General features: G+C 50.1%; 5 protein-coding genes across 5 annotated transcripts; 3 read left to right on the forward strand and 2 right to left on the reverse strand.

The window, feature by feature from the left end:
- Window positions 1-406: 406 nt before the first annotated feature.
- BO72DRAFT_388685 (mitochondrial 54S ribosomal protein mL49) lies at window positions 407-1,201 on the forward strand (the record flags this gene model as incomplete). Its single annotated transcript, XM_040941731.1, has 3 exons — window positions 407-566; window positions 701-1,077; window positions 1,151-1,201. 3 exons carry the CDS (start codon window positions 407-409, stop codon window positions 1,199-1,201), a joined length of 588 nt encoding a protein of 195 aa, XP_040796739.1.
- Window positions 1,202-2,109: 908 nt separating this feature from the next.
- BO72DRAFT_258943 (putative ARID/BRIGHT domain protein (SWI1)) lies at window positions 2,110-5,793 on the reverse strand. Its single transcript, XM_040940108.1, has one exon. The coding sequence runs from the start codon at window positions 5,416-5,418 to the stop codon at window positions 2,470-2,472; it is 2,949 nt and encodes a 982-aa protein (XP_040796740.1). The 5' UTR covers window positions 5,419-5,793; the 3' UTR covers window positions 2,110-2,469.
- A 1,974-nt stretch (window positions 5,794-7,767) lies between these two features.
- On the forward strand, window positions 7,768-8,436 carry BO72DRAFT_462674 (sugar O-acetyltransferase; the record flags this gene model as incomplete). The annotated part of the gene is made up of 2 exons (XM_040946570.1): window positions 7,768-7,928; window positions 8,001-8,436. The coding sequence occupies 2 exons, from the start codon at window positions 7,768-7,770 to the stop codon at window positions 8,434-8,436; spliced, it is 597 nt and encodes a 198-aa protein (XP_040796741.1).
- A 32-nt stretch (window positions 8,437-8,468) lies between these two features.
- Window positions 8,469-10,815, reverse strand: BO72DRAFT_452352 (Zn(II)2Cys6 transcription factor). Its single transcript, XM_040945709.1, has 6 exons — window positions 10,617-10,815; window positions 10,166-10,549; window positions 9,794-10,101; window positions 9,596-9,726; window positions 8,904-9,540; window positions 8,469-8,850 (listed from the first exon to the last, which is right to left on the reverse strand). Exons 1-6 carry the CDS (start codon window positions 10,627-10,629, stop codon window positions 8,803-8,805), a joined length of 1,521 nt encoding a protein of 506 aa, XP_040796742.1. The 5' UTR covers window positions 10,630-10,815; the 3' UTR covers window positions 8,469-8,802.
- Window positions 10,816-13,070: 2,255 nt separating this feature from the next.
- Window positions 13,071-14,960, forward strand: rpt3 (proteasome regulatory particle base subunit RPT3). Its single transcript, XM_040942522.1, has 5 exons — window positions 13,071-13,358; window positions 13,413-13,454; window positions 13,512-13,610; window positions 13,663-13,949; window positions 14,028-14,960. The coding sequence occupies exons 1-5, from the start codon at window positions 13,201-13,203 to the stop codon at window positions 14,726-14,728; spliced, it is 1,287 nt and encodes a 428-aa protein (XP_040796743.1). The 5' UTR covers window positions 13,071-13,200; the 3' UTR covers window positions 14,729-14,960.

Here is a 14,960-nt window from a genome sequence, read left to right on the forward strand (position 1 = left end):
AAAAAGGAGGAGGAGGGTGGAGGAGGAGATAAAGGAGCAACAACGAGAAGATCTCGAATGAGGCTTCTGGCTGGGCAAGAAAGACAGACTGAGGCAGACAGTCAGTCAAGAGTCAGTGTGCGGCGTCCATCTTTTGCGCTGGCGAAAATGTGGGCGGGAGGGCTGGTTGACGCGCTAGTCTCTTCTGGGCCTAGCCAAAGGTCTCCGCGCCGAAGCAAGAAAATCATCGCTTTTGCTTCATCTTCTTCGAGATCGTATGTTCTCGTCCCTCATCCCCTCCCCGCTTTCTTCTCTTATTTACCGCTGGGTTGATTCTCGAATTCTTTCAGGTTGGATTCTATTGTCTGATCTTATCTATTCATACTCTAAATCCATCTACCTCCCCTTCCCACCCTCCAATATTTCGATGGCATCCTTCCTCCAGTCTCTGCCGGTGTGCACGGCTGTTCGCAAGCAGTCAACTGCTGTTCCTTTCACCCTTCACAAAGCCTCACAGTCCATTGTCTCCCTGGGACCGCGTAGCTCTTACTCCACACTATCTTCCTCCGCTAGTCTGACTTCTGCCCGTAAGTTTGCAGCGCTTTCCGTCTAGTCCCATGCATCGGGGACAGTAAGCATGCATAGCTATTGCTTCTGCCCGGCACACCAGATAAACCAGAAAGGCATTGCATGTATACTGATTCCATCCTATGGCATCCAGCCCGCCATTCCTCTCAGCGCCTCAATGTCCGTTCCACCCCCGCACAGCAATGTCGCACCTTCATCGCTCAACTGAACCGCCGTCAATCTCAGACGCTCAAGGAGAGCGCGCCGACGACTCCGCAACCGCCCGCTAACCTGCAACTCACCAACCTCCCCTACTTCATTCGTCGCACCGCCTCCAACCTCCTTCCTGTATACGTCGACACCAAAGCCGGCGGCACCAAGCGCGAAACCAAGCTGCAGAAGACGGAGGGTGATCTTGATGCGTTGAGATCGGATCTGGCACAGTACTTGGGTCTCGAGTCGGGCGACCCGCGCGCCCCCAAGAGCCCTGAGGTGACAATCAACCGTCTTAACGGCCACATCATCGTCAAGGTATGGCACAGCATCTGATATTCTTTCTCAAGCATGGACCCAGGGATCGGACTGACGCAACTATCATTACCAGGGCTGGCGGAAACGGGAGATCGAGCGTTTCCTGACGGAGCGCAACTTCTAAGCCTACCAACCAAATGACCTGAGATTGGTTTCTGGATCCTTCTCGCTCCTTCCTCAAAATACGAATGTCAATATCTCCTTGTCCACCACAGCTTGGCCCCAAACGACAGCAGCACTAATAGCACGCTATCACGTCACAAGCAACTCCCATCGACCCCCGGAGCGTCAAGGATCCAAAAGAAACAGATCACCAAAAATTCAAGGAAAATCAATATTTTCCATGAACCGAGAATCTACCACAAAGATAAGAGTGGGAGAGAGATGACACTCAAAAGCAGAATATTTATCGCAAAGGGGGAAAAAGGGCGAGCGAGCTATATGCGAATGGTCCGCTAATGATGGTTGGAATTTTCCCTTTCTTCTCGGTCAACTAAAATAACCACCTAACTCTTTATCGTCGTCGAACCACCTCTCATCGTTTTACATTTATTCCTCTACCAACTTCCTCCTCTTCTTCTTTCTCTTCGTTATCCGATTACACAGTGTACTATTCCTCGCTCTCCATAGTACTTGCTCCAGGTGTTTCGTTTTCGCATTTCCCTCTTCATCTCTTTTCTCCCGTTGCGAACTACGGAGCTATCTTCTGGCTGTTCTGTTTGTCATTTGCTGGCGTGATGTGTGTGCTCTGTTTTCCGTCTCCGTTGTGATCTCCACTGTATTCTCTGTCCAATGATCTGAACGGCTTTGGTGTTTCCACATTTAGTCTCTTGTGACATAGTAATTTTTTCGATGAATGACTCGGGTATCTCTTGTTCTTGTATTGAATCGAATCTATAGGGTAAACGGTATGGCATGACTGGAGCCATCGGTATTTTGGAGTGGCACGTGCGGACAGACCGTCTACGCTGGCGGTGCTTCCATCATCAAGGTACGCTCGACGGAATCGCAGCTTTCCCCGGAGCTACGCTTCGAGTCGATCCTGGGCCGACCCACTTCCAACACTATATATGGTGGTGATTGTGTTCATTTTTTTTACGCCCGAGGGTATTGAACATTGTACAGCGGTAAATCACACAAGATACACACACATTGTCAAGTCACGCCTTTCAAAAATCTTCCCACCGGCGCCAAACGAGGAAAAATTGAACAGATGAGGAGGAGGGGGTCAAGGAGGAAGATCAAAGCTGATGCAGATATAGTTTACTAAAAAGTTGAATAGAAGACATGATAGAAGCAGACATCAACAGGGGGCATAACTGAAGCTGGTGCCAGGCACGCGATTCTCGCCACGAGGCAAGTAGCTTGAAACCTGGCTCAAAGTCTAACCTGTCACTCCGCAAGTCGAGCGTAGGTGAGCAATTGCCGAACAACACCCGGATCGATATTGGGCATTAGCAACGCGCCTAGCAAACTCTCCTTGCGAGGAACGATTCCCGAGGGAAAATGCACCGTCGAGTTGGTATCTGCTAGCTTCGACTTTTCTACGAGCCGGCGAAGGATGGCCAGGCCTCGGTTAATGATTGAGCGGTATGCTTCAGCTTCATCAGCCTGACCTCTTGCAGCATGAGACTGTCGGGTGTTGGTGGGGGGAGGAGGAGGAACACGCTCAGTGCTCAGAAGACATGACAATCGAAGAAGGTGAATGGCAAACCCGTCCACTGATTCGAGCCACGTTTTGGCAGTAGGGCCATCTGCATACCCTGAAAGAATGTCGGCCGCCAACAAGCCTTGCATGAGGAAGACCTTTCGGAGATCTGCAATGGCCAGCGGCTTGCGGGGTTGATCAGGGATCGGACATATCGCGAGGCCAAATGCACGGGTGAGCAGTTCTTGTTGATTCGAATTGCCCTCGCCAGAGAAGATGGCTCGGAAGAATGTCCGATTTGGCTCATCCCGCGCCAGAAGCTTGGCCAGACTGTCAACAGCCGCGGGAGTGTACTTGTGTACAGACGGATTGTATGATGTAAACATGATGCCTTCTGAACCAATCACTGGGCCCGGAAATGGGGCGAACGACAAAAGGAAATGTAGGAGACACAGAGCTTCTTCCTTGCTGGGCAGCTGAATGGTGTGAGCAACGTTGCTCAAATAAGTCACAGTGTCCTTCATGAAATCCAAAGTGTTCTGGTGTGTCCGTAGCAGCATGTTGCGAGTACCCAGATACCGGATTATCGTTGACATGAATTGGACAACAGGAGGCGTCGACAAAATTGCAAAATTGGAATCTGAGAATGAAAAATTCCGCAGGATAGTCGTTATGCAAATGAGCCTATCAACAGCTCGATCTAATTCGTAATCAAGGCTTCCGAACTCAGGCACGTCAGCCAAAGATGTCCATTCGGACTGACAACCACGAGTCACTTCCTCATATGAGGATAGAAGCATCGAGTCCGAAACCTCAGGAGAATGTTCTGCAAGGAACTCTGCTTGATCTTCTGCGCACTCTATCAGACTCTCTACCAGGTCGTCACAATTATCCAATGAAACTTGAATTGCAGGCTCTGACGAAACGGACGCGAGGGTGTCCAATGCCACGCGCATCTCGGCATGGATTCCAGACTTGATGCTCATGGTAAGGGCGTGAATGTCGATGACCCCAAGCTCAGCAAAAGCAGGAAGATTCGGCTTTAGCCTCGTGATGTCTTCTCCAATCTGATACATCTCATCCACAACTATAGGACCATGGAAGTTGCTTTCAGGAAGCACCATTGGCTTGAAGGGATCTTCGATAGGCTGTTTGAGAGGCATATTAGAAGGCTGATCTACTGGCTCCGGTTTACCGGGTACTGATATCGAGCCTTTGCCACGCTGCGCAGGGGATTGCCCGGGGATTTGAGTGCTAGGATCATGCGGCGTTGGGGGCGGCTGGGATTGACGCGATATACTGAGGCGGTGCTGGTTCTGTTGTTTGCTCTGTGTTTTTACCGGCGTTGGAGTTGCGAAGCCATTTGCAGCATTGTGTTGTACATTATTCGGACCAGGAGCACTACCAGGGGAGGGGTGCCCCATCTGCTGTGGAGTTTCGAAGCCTTGGACTGGCTTTCCCGCTGGCGACTGTAATTGCATACCCGAAGGATCGCTAGGCTGCCGAGACAACGACGACTGCTGCATTTGTTCCGCATATTGCTTTTGTTGGTTACTGAGGAAGGCTTGTTCGTACGCTGCAAGGTTCCGCTGGTAATGTTCCCGAATTTCTTGCGCGGCCATCGGGACCTGCATCGGGGGAAATTGGAGCTGTGTGGCGATAACTTGCCACATATTGGTGGCTGTAATCTTCTTCGACCCTCCAAGTTTCATGACGGTAGCGTAAAGTTGGACAAGATTGATCGGACGACCACACACATGTGGGTTAGGATCCAAAACAAGATTGCGCGACATCATGAACTTCTGCAGGGACCGCATGAATCCTTCTGGGTTCATGGGTTTCGCCATGGTCTGCTGCATTTGCCTGATAGCTGCCATTTGCTGGGGGTTCGCCATCGCGTTCATCCCAGCTGCCATGGGTCTCCCGGCCATGGCAGGGTTCATTACCATTGGACGGCCTTGTTGTTGCATCTGCATGGCATGCAGACGTTGTTGCTGCTGCGCGGCAATTGCTTGTTGATAGCCTTGTGGCATACCACCAAAATGAGCCTGCATTGGCGGTTGCACACCGGCGGTCGTCATTGCAGACGCGGGAGCAAATTGAGAACCCATGCCCGGTGGAAACGGCTGCCCCGGCATGAACGTGTTATTTTGGGGTGTGTTCACCCTGCTCGGATGATCCGACTGCGTCGGAGACATGTGTGTCCCTACTTGAGGGCCTGCTGGTGTGAATGGGCTCGGGGAAGCAGTTCCCATCCTTTGGATGCCATGTTGATCGAAGTCTTGCATGATAGGCGACTGGGTCACATTCGGAGACGCTCCTTGTTGGAGATGCTGATACGGAGTTGGATGCGAGGGAAATTGCGGCGCGCCGTTCGCAGCACCTTGATAGCCGGGGAACGGCACCTGGTGAGGGGTTTGCGAACGGGAGGCAGCAATGCCGCCAGGAGCTTGCCTTGGCGACATTGACATACCATCCTCCGGCCGTGGCCGCTTGGACGGAATTACCTGGTTCGGGTTGTGGAAGCCAGGCGAGACATTGCGAGGCACGCCGTTGAACATGCGCTGGTATTGGGTCGGGTCAGGAGTGGGAGAGGCTTGGAGGAATGCCTGAGAAGGATCAATGGTCGCCTGGTGAAAAGCACCATTGTCATGGTTCGGAAGGTTCAAGGCGTCGGCTGGCCAGGCATTCATGTCGAGTAGTTTTACCAACCCATCTGCGAGGCGAAGCAAGCTATCAGAAAAATTGACACATGGATTGGGGAGCCATCATCAAGCCGCGACGAGGGGAATGGGGATCTCAAAGTCATCATGACCTCCATCAATGGGAAGGAGTGGAGACGATGAGTGTCGATGAAATGATGAGGAGGGGGCAGACGCGTCAAGCTTGGTGCAAGAGCTGGCAGAGAGTCGCGCTTCGCTCTGCGACACGAGCAAAGCAACAGCCACACCTCAGCGTGCAATGAGGGGACAATGGGGGAGAATGGTGATGGGGAAGGTAGTGAAAAGGGGATCGAATAGGGTTGAAAATATCAAGAAGGGAAATGGAAAGGGACAGATAGGATGGATGTACATACCGACAAGGCTGGATAACTAAAAATGCCGACTCACAAGCGGATGGAGGCCGGGTCCCGAACAGCAGTGGTTGGAAAGGGCCGGCGAGAGATTGCGAGGGAGAGGAAGCAGGTCACGGGACCCAGTAGTACTGTTCGGGGAGGGAGAGAGAGAGTTTCCAAGTTCTGGGAGCGCGTACCCGGCAGAGGCGAGAAGACTCGGGAAGGCAGCAACAACCAACTGGTGGCTGAGGGCGGGAAAAGACAGTAAGTAAGCAGAAAGTCAAGTCAGAGGGCTCAGAGCTAGCTTGGCACGAGGAAAGTAAGAGAGAAACCAAGGTCGGAGGGTCTGGACCAGGTGGGTAAAAGCTTCGGGACAGATCGAACAAGAGATGGATACAGTAGACAATGAGATAGCACTGCACTTCCGTCTAATTCTATGACATGACAGCCTGGAGACGGAGAACCATAGACAGAAAGAGGGAGGGCGTTACAAAGTGCGTGGTTCAAGGTAGTTTCCGAGGAATGGCGAAAGGGTGGCTCGTCCTTCTTTAGTGCGTGGCCACAGTTTTGGAGGAGGGAGGGGAGTGGAAGAGTGTGTGTGTGAAGCGTGTGGGTGTGTGTGTGTGTGTGTGTGTGTGTGTGTGGGAGCGATTCCAATGGCTGGCACCACATAATGGGCGGGCAGGGCGTACCTTGTTCAATGTACCTAGTCTTGTAGGTACACTCACCGTACCTTGGGAATTTGGTAATTTATCTTGGATCTTATTTTAGAATTTCAGGGTAATTTTTGTTTTTCGCAATTTGGCGCTGAAAGAGATGGACGAGATATGGGGGAGGGGGGAGAAGAGGGTCTGGCTTTTGGGGTTTCCTTTTGGAAAGGTGGAGTTGCGAAGGAAAGACAAGAATGGAGACAGGACGTGGAGAGGGAACACAGAAGCGACACCTCAGGACACGAAACGGAGGAAGAAGAGGAAGAATAGACGAGATAACGAATGAGAAGAGAGTGGGAAATCGGTATGAAGCGTGATGTATGACAGACAGTTGATCTTACTCCAAGCAATGAACAGCGGCAGCAGCAGCAGCGAAAAAAAGTAGCAGTTCCATGCAGTGGAAGGAGGTGGCTAAAGTAGAAGGCGGTCTTAGACGGCAAAATACTCATCCGGATCTGTTCCACTTGGGGTTGGTTGTCTAAGCTACAACAAAGTACTCAGCAACTAAGATCATATTAATTTTTCGGAGTGAATATCTGCAATACTTGATTGCTGACAATAAGTTACGCCTTCCCAATCCTGACAGAGATACCACCAGACCGGCCTGTCGGGATTGTTACCTACTACGGACTACGGACCTAATAGATTCTGACGTATCAACAAAATGAATGAAACTCATCCAGCATCCCATGCGCGTCCACTGTAAGTCGTCAACCTACTCCGTAGTCAAACTAAGAATAAAAAATTGATCATGACAATAAATTTTCCCGCCTTCAGGGCTTGGCTCTTGGGTCTTGTTGAACGAGGTGACATTCCATGGCCTGTGCGGAGGATCAACACCCCCAACAATGAATTTCCACCCACTACCTCGCCTGTTTTTGTGACTTCAAGGAGTTTAGTATCTACGATAGTAACTACTATTTAACCTTACTTACACCTTTGTACTCACATTACTTAGTACTTAAACATCGACGGCGTCCGCAAGCGCTGCCAAGCGAGGACCTGCCATATCGGGAAGGTAGCCCAACTGGCCGGGTCGTACCAGCACAAGCTGGCTGTTTCACCCATCTGGTACAGGCTAGGAAGAGGGATCATCGTGAAGGATGACAACAAACATGATCTGGTGGGGAGTCAACTATCAGCACAAACGACTTCACGGATGCCCAATGGGAAAGCTATAAAGAGCATTTCCCTTTTCGCTTGTCTGAGCCATTCCGCTTCAACTAAGCACCTCGAACCATTTCTCATCTGGATTACTTACTTGACTTCCTATCAAGATGGCAACATCTAAAGAATGGCAGAAGATGCTCAACGGTGAGCTCTACTGGGCATGGGACGCAGACCTGCAAGCCAACCGCCAGCGATGCAAAGCAGCATGCGACAAGTTCAATCAAGCAGGTCAGGTATCTCGACGTCGTAGGGTGGAACTATGGAGAGAGTGAGAAGCACCAAGCTCATTCGTCACAATGCTTATTCCTACGAATCATCAAGCTGATCTGGTACCATAAAGTATTGTTGGTGACACTCGTCCTCTCCCCCCAGCCCTCTCCGATGCCCAGGAAGACGAGAAGCTTTTCAACGAGACGGATCCATTTGTGGATCCTCCGATCTCTGTCGATCACGGATTGAACTTCAAAGTGGGAAAAGGCACATTCCTCAACTTTAACCTTCTCGTGCTTGACACCTGCCTCGTTACAGTCGGCGAAAGGGTGCTTTTTGGTCCTAATGTCTCTATCTACGGCGCCATCCATCCCATGGACCCCGCCGTGAGGAATGGACTTGAAGGCCCTGAAGCTGGCAAGGAAGTGCACATCGAAGATGATGTATGGATCGGAGGTAGTGTCATAATCCTCGCTGGGGTCACGATCGGGCGTGGATGCACCGTGGGAGCTGGAGCTGTTGTAACAAAGGCACGTGGATCCGCACGACTCCGAGTACAAGACTAATCACTGACTGTTGATGATTCTTTGTATAGAGTGTACCACCGTTTCATTTCGTTGCAGGAAATCCTGCTCGAATCATACGCAAGATAGAAACAAGTATGGATCCTGACCAGCAGCCAAAAGAACTTGGGGCGAAATGAGACAGACTACATCCACATCGGTATCTCTCTATGATGATCACAATCGCGCTAGATACTTTCTCATCAATCAAACCATATTTGCAGCACGCTCTAACTGTTTCAGTGAGTGATGTCTGAAGAACGTTCCAGTATGACCACTTCCACAAGCAAGATCTGTACAGTACACAACCTGTGGGTGCCATATTGCTAATGATCGAGCTTGTCTACGCAGTACGATTTACCCAGTCGATCAGAGTATCAGATAGTCATGTGGCCGCACCAGCCCGGGAGCCTGTGTCTATAGGCGTCGGTGAGCTTGGAATGAATTGGGGCCAGGGATAGGTAGCTTACAAAGGTCGTCCATGATATGTTCGTATCATCATCGGGACTTTGAGCCGCCCGGGCATCCCAGACCTTTTTTAACAAGTCGTTCGGTACTGGGTTCCGAAACTCAGACCTTCTCTCAATTTCGCGCAGTCGTCCCAGAATATAATACCGCGAATGAGGTGACAGACAGTCCGCCCCGGCCATGAACAGAGGTAACACGACAAGCTCTATAACTGAGCAATCGGACGAGATCATCGCTGTCGCGTCGAGAATCTTTATTACACATTCCTGTATCTCCGAGTCGCGAGCTGGTCTATGCGGATCCATCAAGCGTAGTATACGCAACACACACGCAAACTTGTGGGCTTCTGCTATAGCCATCCACAATGGATCCGAGGTGGGATAATTCCTGCAGTGAGGGTCCCACGAATAAAGCTTCTGCTTGGCCAGGTGCAAGGCAAGTTGATACTCATCCCATGATAGCCAGCCCAGCATGTGCTCTTTTGACTTTTCCAATGCATCGCCGATGATTAGAAAGATTTCACGCGGGACTCCATTGACCTGCTCGAACATGTCATCGCATGCATAGGCGACCAGGTCTCGAACATCCTGGGAAAAGCACATCCGTTCGGCGCCAGCAAATGCTCGGACGATGTCAAGCCTATTGCTAGTCGTCAGTAGGATTGGCACGGACGCTCGCGGCACGGGTGACAAACCAAGCCAAATTCCCTAGAAAGAAGACCGCTCGCTGTCGACGGCCATTCAACCCGTCGGCAATCAATTGTTTATATACGGACATGGCTCCTGTGATATGGATTCCATGAGAAGATACCCCTGATTCGCTTATCTGCATGTATATCAGCCCAGTGTTCGAAGCAACAGCCATGTTGGGTCTTCCGACTGGTTGAGCTTACATCGTGGAGTAGCAAAAGTTGAATTATAGCGAGGACTGTGTCCTGTTCCTCTTCTCGCAGCGATGTCCGCTGACTCTTTCGAATCTCCCCACTCAACGCGCGTATTGCTTTCAGTCGATACTCCACGGCGGTAGCTTCGTGCATTGCTTCGTCCCCTATGAGCCTGCCAAGATGGGAGGCAGATAATCCTAGAACGGCATATAACAAGCCAATCTGCTTCCGTGCTAAAGGAAGGATAAATGCTCTATATGGGTTTTTGTCATCATCCCCAACCTCGGCAATCTGATGAGGACAGATGACTTTATCGTCTAAGAGACACTGTTAATGTTTCCATTTCCCGAAAACATCGGCTCCCAGTAGGGATGGTCTTACAATGCGTCAATAGCCTCTCAGTGAGAGGTAATACGAGGACTGTGCTAATGTCGTCTGAAAGCTCTGCCAGCGGCTGGTTGGAATCATCGGAGATAGATGATTCTTTAGTGGGGGATCTCGAGCTGTCTCCAGCCATAGCCACCGAAGTCGATCCTGTGACACCGTCCGATAGCCCTTCTGTTGCGGAAGACTGTTCTCTGGTCAAAGCTCTGTTGCTGACAGGTATACGTGCCCCTTTCCACTTTCCTCGACTAGCGATACCACAAAATCTGAACTGCTCTGGATATCCTCCGCATACCAACCCTTTGGAGATACAGCGTTCACAGCTTGGTCGACCACGATCGCACTTGCGGCATTTTTCCCGGCACGTCAGGCATGCCGGACCTGCAGCAGTATGTGAGCAACAGTGGTAGATACCTCAAGAGGAGATCGCAGCTGGGTGCACTCATACCAGCTCGTGGCATTCTGCCGTCCTCTCATGGGCGTTCACCGTACGACAGTTCTTTCGCTGCTGTCCACGCGACACCAGGAGTTCAAAGCGATGACATCACCCGTATAAGCCACAGAACCACATACGAGGTTCTAAGAATGATCACACAGTCTGTTGACGGTGGTGTACCTTATGTGGGTTCCCGTCTTCTTGTTTCACAAGGGACTGATGTTATCGCCCAAGTAGGCTGGGTGATTTACCCGATCAAGGTACTGGTGGGGCTGTGGAGTGATGACTAAGGACCAGTTATGCACCCACTTTGAATCACGACTGCTGAATAAGGAACTGCGCAATTTCCACATATCCAGCCGTACATGCAGTTTGCATCTGCATCAACTTGTCTGGTCCACTGCAGCTTTGGGCTATTCGACTTGCTCCCAGCTAGAAACTAGGATTGCACGGATATAAGCCCCTCAGGATGTGGCAATTTTCAGGTGGCTCTGTCGGGGGATCAGCGGCCGGATCCGGAAACAGCCTTGGTCGAATACGAACCGCAAGCCGACAAGGAACCATGACCATTAATGTTCTAGAAACGCTAGTGAGAAGGGTGATGCAAAGATGCCACCAGCAGGATTATCAAACTCGGTCGATCGCCATGATGCATATGAAGCTTGCATTGCAGGGACCGGACATATGCACCCCGTGGGACGTCTCGCTTAAGTATGTAATCATGCTGATCACATCTGCTTGATATGCAGACTTTAAAACATTGGTGGGATGAGTATTACTGTAGTCGTCTGACTTACAGACTAATAAACTGACATGATGCTCAGTTGAAGTCAAGATGGTACTCATAAATGAGCGAGGTTTTATAGCATACCAATCTGAATTTACTACAGCAGACCCAAGCTAAACAAAGATATCTCGGTACTATGCATGGGCCATGTCAGGGTCTCTCAATTCCAGAAATACAATTCATACAGCTGGGCTGGCCCCAGCTTGGAAGTTCTTGCCAATAATGTCCAAAGTGAACCGATGGGAAGTTCGGTCAAGCAGGTAGTAAGAAGTGCTCAACACGGCGTAGAGTCAAAGTAACCATTTATGACTATTCGAACAGCTGCGGTGGATCAACCGGACATTCACACCATGACCATGGTAGATTAAGGTCACCGTGCTTGGCTCGAATTTGGATTAGCTTCACCTGTACTAAACGAAAAGGACCAGTAGTCTAGAGGTATCTGGCAGGTTCGTTCCGCTGAAGTCCATCGATCAGCAGCTTCTTCCTTGAGTTCAGGAGGTTCATTGAAATTGCTTCGCGGAGTACCTATGGCTGTGTATACACGAGCCCAAACTTATACAGGAATCGTTGGTTGATGTACTTGGTAGGTTTTTCATGCCAGCCTGCTATATATTGGTCCAAGGTTTGAACAATATACGAGATTTGACACTTAGAAACAGTTTCAGAAACGCTTGTCAGTTTTCTGCAAGAATGATACAATGATTGCCCATATTTTTCTGTCGCGACTTGGTCAATCTGAGTATATATCGTATCGGGCACGATGTGAGTTCGACGTGGTTGAAATGGGCACGGACTGAAATCATCCATGATGCAAGCATGCTAGATGATTGATAAATAGCGCCTGCTCTCGATGAGTGAAATGATTCAGGAGAGCCCTGGGACTTGCCGAAGGCCTGAGGGTACGTGGATACCTTCGTATCTCTGTGGTAGGATATAGTATTCTGTGTTTGATGTTGCTGTTTACAGAACATATTCCTTGCTAGGTAGGCTGAGTCTTTCCCGCTGGCCCAAGTCTGTAAGCTCGCGTCTGTTTTGAATAATGAAGTTGGCCAGATGCTGTGACGATAATATATGGTAGAAGCATAAGAGCTTAGTATAGAGTGACTTTTGCTACTATATCTCAGTATGCGGGATCCTCGATGCTAGTGGACCGATGACGATTTCTGCTGCCTTGGAAAGATCTCGAGAAGATGTAAAAATAGGTAACTCGTGACTACATCCATGATGGCTGATGTTAGCCAACCCGACGAGACCTGGACGCTTGTTCAAGTATCTGCGCGTCTATTGGACGATCAAATTCTCTAGCCATAAGAAGATGGACAGCATCGATTTTGTAAGGTCAGAGTGAATTGTATATAATCTGATACGCAACGACCGTGTCATTCAGCGGACTCAAAACATGATAGATCCGGTATTAGCTATGGATTTTAGGGTGTGAGTAATTTGTGCTTATGCTTTGAACGATCAGATATTCCAATTTGGGTGTTGATTCAAGAAAAGATTGTACGTAACCTACAGAGAGTACTGTGCTTGGCACTCACTTATAGATGGTTGCTGAATCGGGCTGACCGCGAAAGGTCTGCCTGAGGTTGCCACAAGATGCTTCTAGCTGACTGATCACATGACCAGGATCTGAGCTTCGTGAGCCCGGCTAACTGTCATCGACGCAATAGCTTCTCCAAACAATCAAGTTATCCTACAGCCCGCATCTAACGACTTTTGCTTCGTTGTGACTATATCGTCCCAAGAGACACAGCACCTTCATCTTCAGACTTTAACTTTCTGGTTCCGTTTTAGACATTCGCCATGGGAGACGTCGCCGTGGAGACTCCGGCGAACAACGTCACGCCTCACACCAAGGCAGCTCCATTGGACACCATCCCCAACATAGACTCGCTGGAGGGCACCGGAAACGACGGTGGCGATGAGTATGCAACTTTGAAGCGCTTACAGAGACACTTGGAGTACGTTCCGCAACCGCGTCGATGTCGCCTCAGCACGTATTGACCCTTGCCCAGGTACATTCAGCTCCAGGAGGAATACATCAAGGATGAACAAAGGTAAGGCATCCTTTTATCGCATACCGGTTACATAACTAACGATGAATAATCTTACAGGAGCTTGAAGCGAGAGCTTGTTCGTGCACAGGAGGAGATTAAGCGGATACAGAGTGTTCCCTTGGTCATCGGCCAATTTATGGAAGCAATCGATCAGAAGTATGATGCGCCAGCAATCTCAGAATAACAGTACTGACTCTTATTCATACAGCACCGGTATTGTGCAGTCATCGACCGGCTCGAATTATGTCGTCCGCATCCTGTCTACCCTCGACCGCGAGAAGCTCAAGCCTTCATCCTCGGTCGCCCTCCACCGTCACTCCAACGCCCTTGTTGATATCCTCCCCCCGGAGGCAGACTCCTCGATTGCTATGCTGGGCGAGAATGAGAAGCCAGATGTTACATATGCGGATGTTGGTGGTCTTGATATGCAGAAGCAGGAGATTAGGGAGGCGGTCGAACTGCCTCTGACGCACTTTGACCTTTACAAGCAGATCGGTTCGTCTTCCCCTTTTGATTAGACCCCATTCTTTTGGTGCAGCCACAGTCTTGGGAATATCTCTCTGACGGAACCAGGTATTGATCCCCCTCGTGGTGTCCTTCTGTACGGTCCTCCTGGTACCGGTAAGACCATGCTTGTCAAGGCAGTGGCGAACAGCACAACCGCCAGCTTTATCCGTGTAAATGGTTCCGAATTCGTGCAGAAGTACCTCGGTGAAGGACCTCGCATGGTCCGTGACGTTTTCAGAATGGCCCGGGAGAACTCCCCAGCTATCATCTTCATTGATGAAATTGATGCCATCGCCACCAAGCGTTTCGACGCCCAGACGGGTGCCGACCGTGAAGTTCAGCGTATCCTTCTGGAACTTCTGAACCAGATGGACGGTTTCGAGCAAACGAGCAACGTTAAGGTCATCATGGCTACCAACCGAGCGGACACTCTGGATCCTGCCTTGTTGCGTCCCGGTCGTCTGGACCGCAAGATTGAGTTCCCGTCCTTGCGCGACCGACGTGAGCGCCGGTTGATCTTCACCACAATAGCGTCCAAGATGTCCCTCTCCCCTGAGGTCGACCTGGACTCGCTGATTGTGCGCAACGAGCCGCTTTCGGGTGCGGTTATCGCGGCTATCATGCAAGAGGCGGGTCTCCGCGCCGTTCGTAAGAACCGCTACAACATCATCCAGTCCGATTTGGAGGATGCCTATGCTGCTCAAGTGAAGACTGGACAGGAATCCGATAGGTGCGTTATTTTCCTTGCTGTATTTCTGTTTGGCTAATGACTAACCAACGTTAGACTCGAATTCTACCGGTAAATCAGGTATACAAGAAGCGCTGGGTTTGAGTTGGCCATGTGTTTGCAACAACAATTAGGCTGGGTCTTAGCTGTAATACTGTTAGGCATAACACATCAAGACAATGATTGACGTATCTAGGGATTTCTTGACGTAGGTTGCTTGAGCATATATGAACATTGTTATTACAGCGATTCGACACAGCACATGATTATCA

The sequence above is a fragment of the Aspergillus fijiensis genome (genome assembly GCF_003184825.1).
Source record: "Aspergillus fijiensis CBS 313.89 unplaced genomic scaffold BO72scaffold_69, whole genome shotgun sequence".
Lineage (NCBI taxonomy): Eukaryota > Fungi > Ascomycota > Eurotiomycetes > Eurotiales > Aspergillaceae > Aspergillus > Aspergillus fijiensis.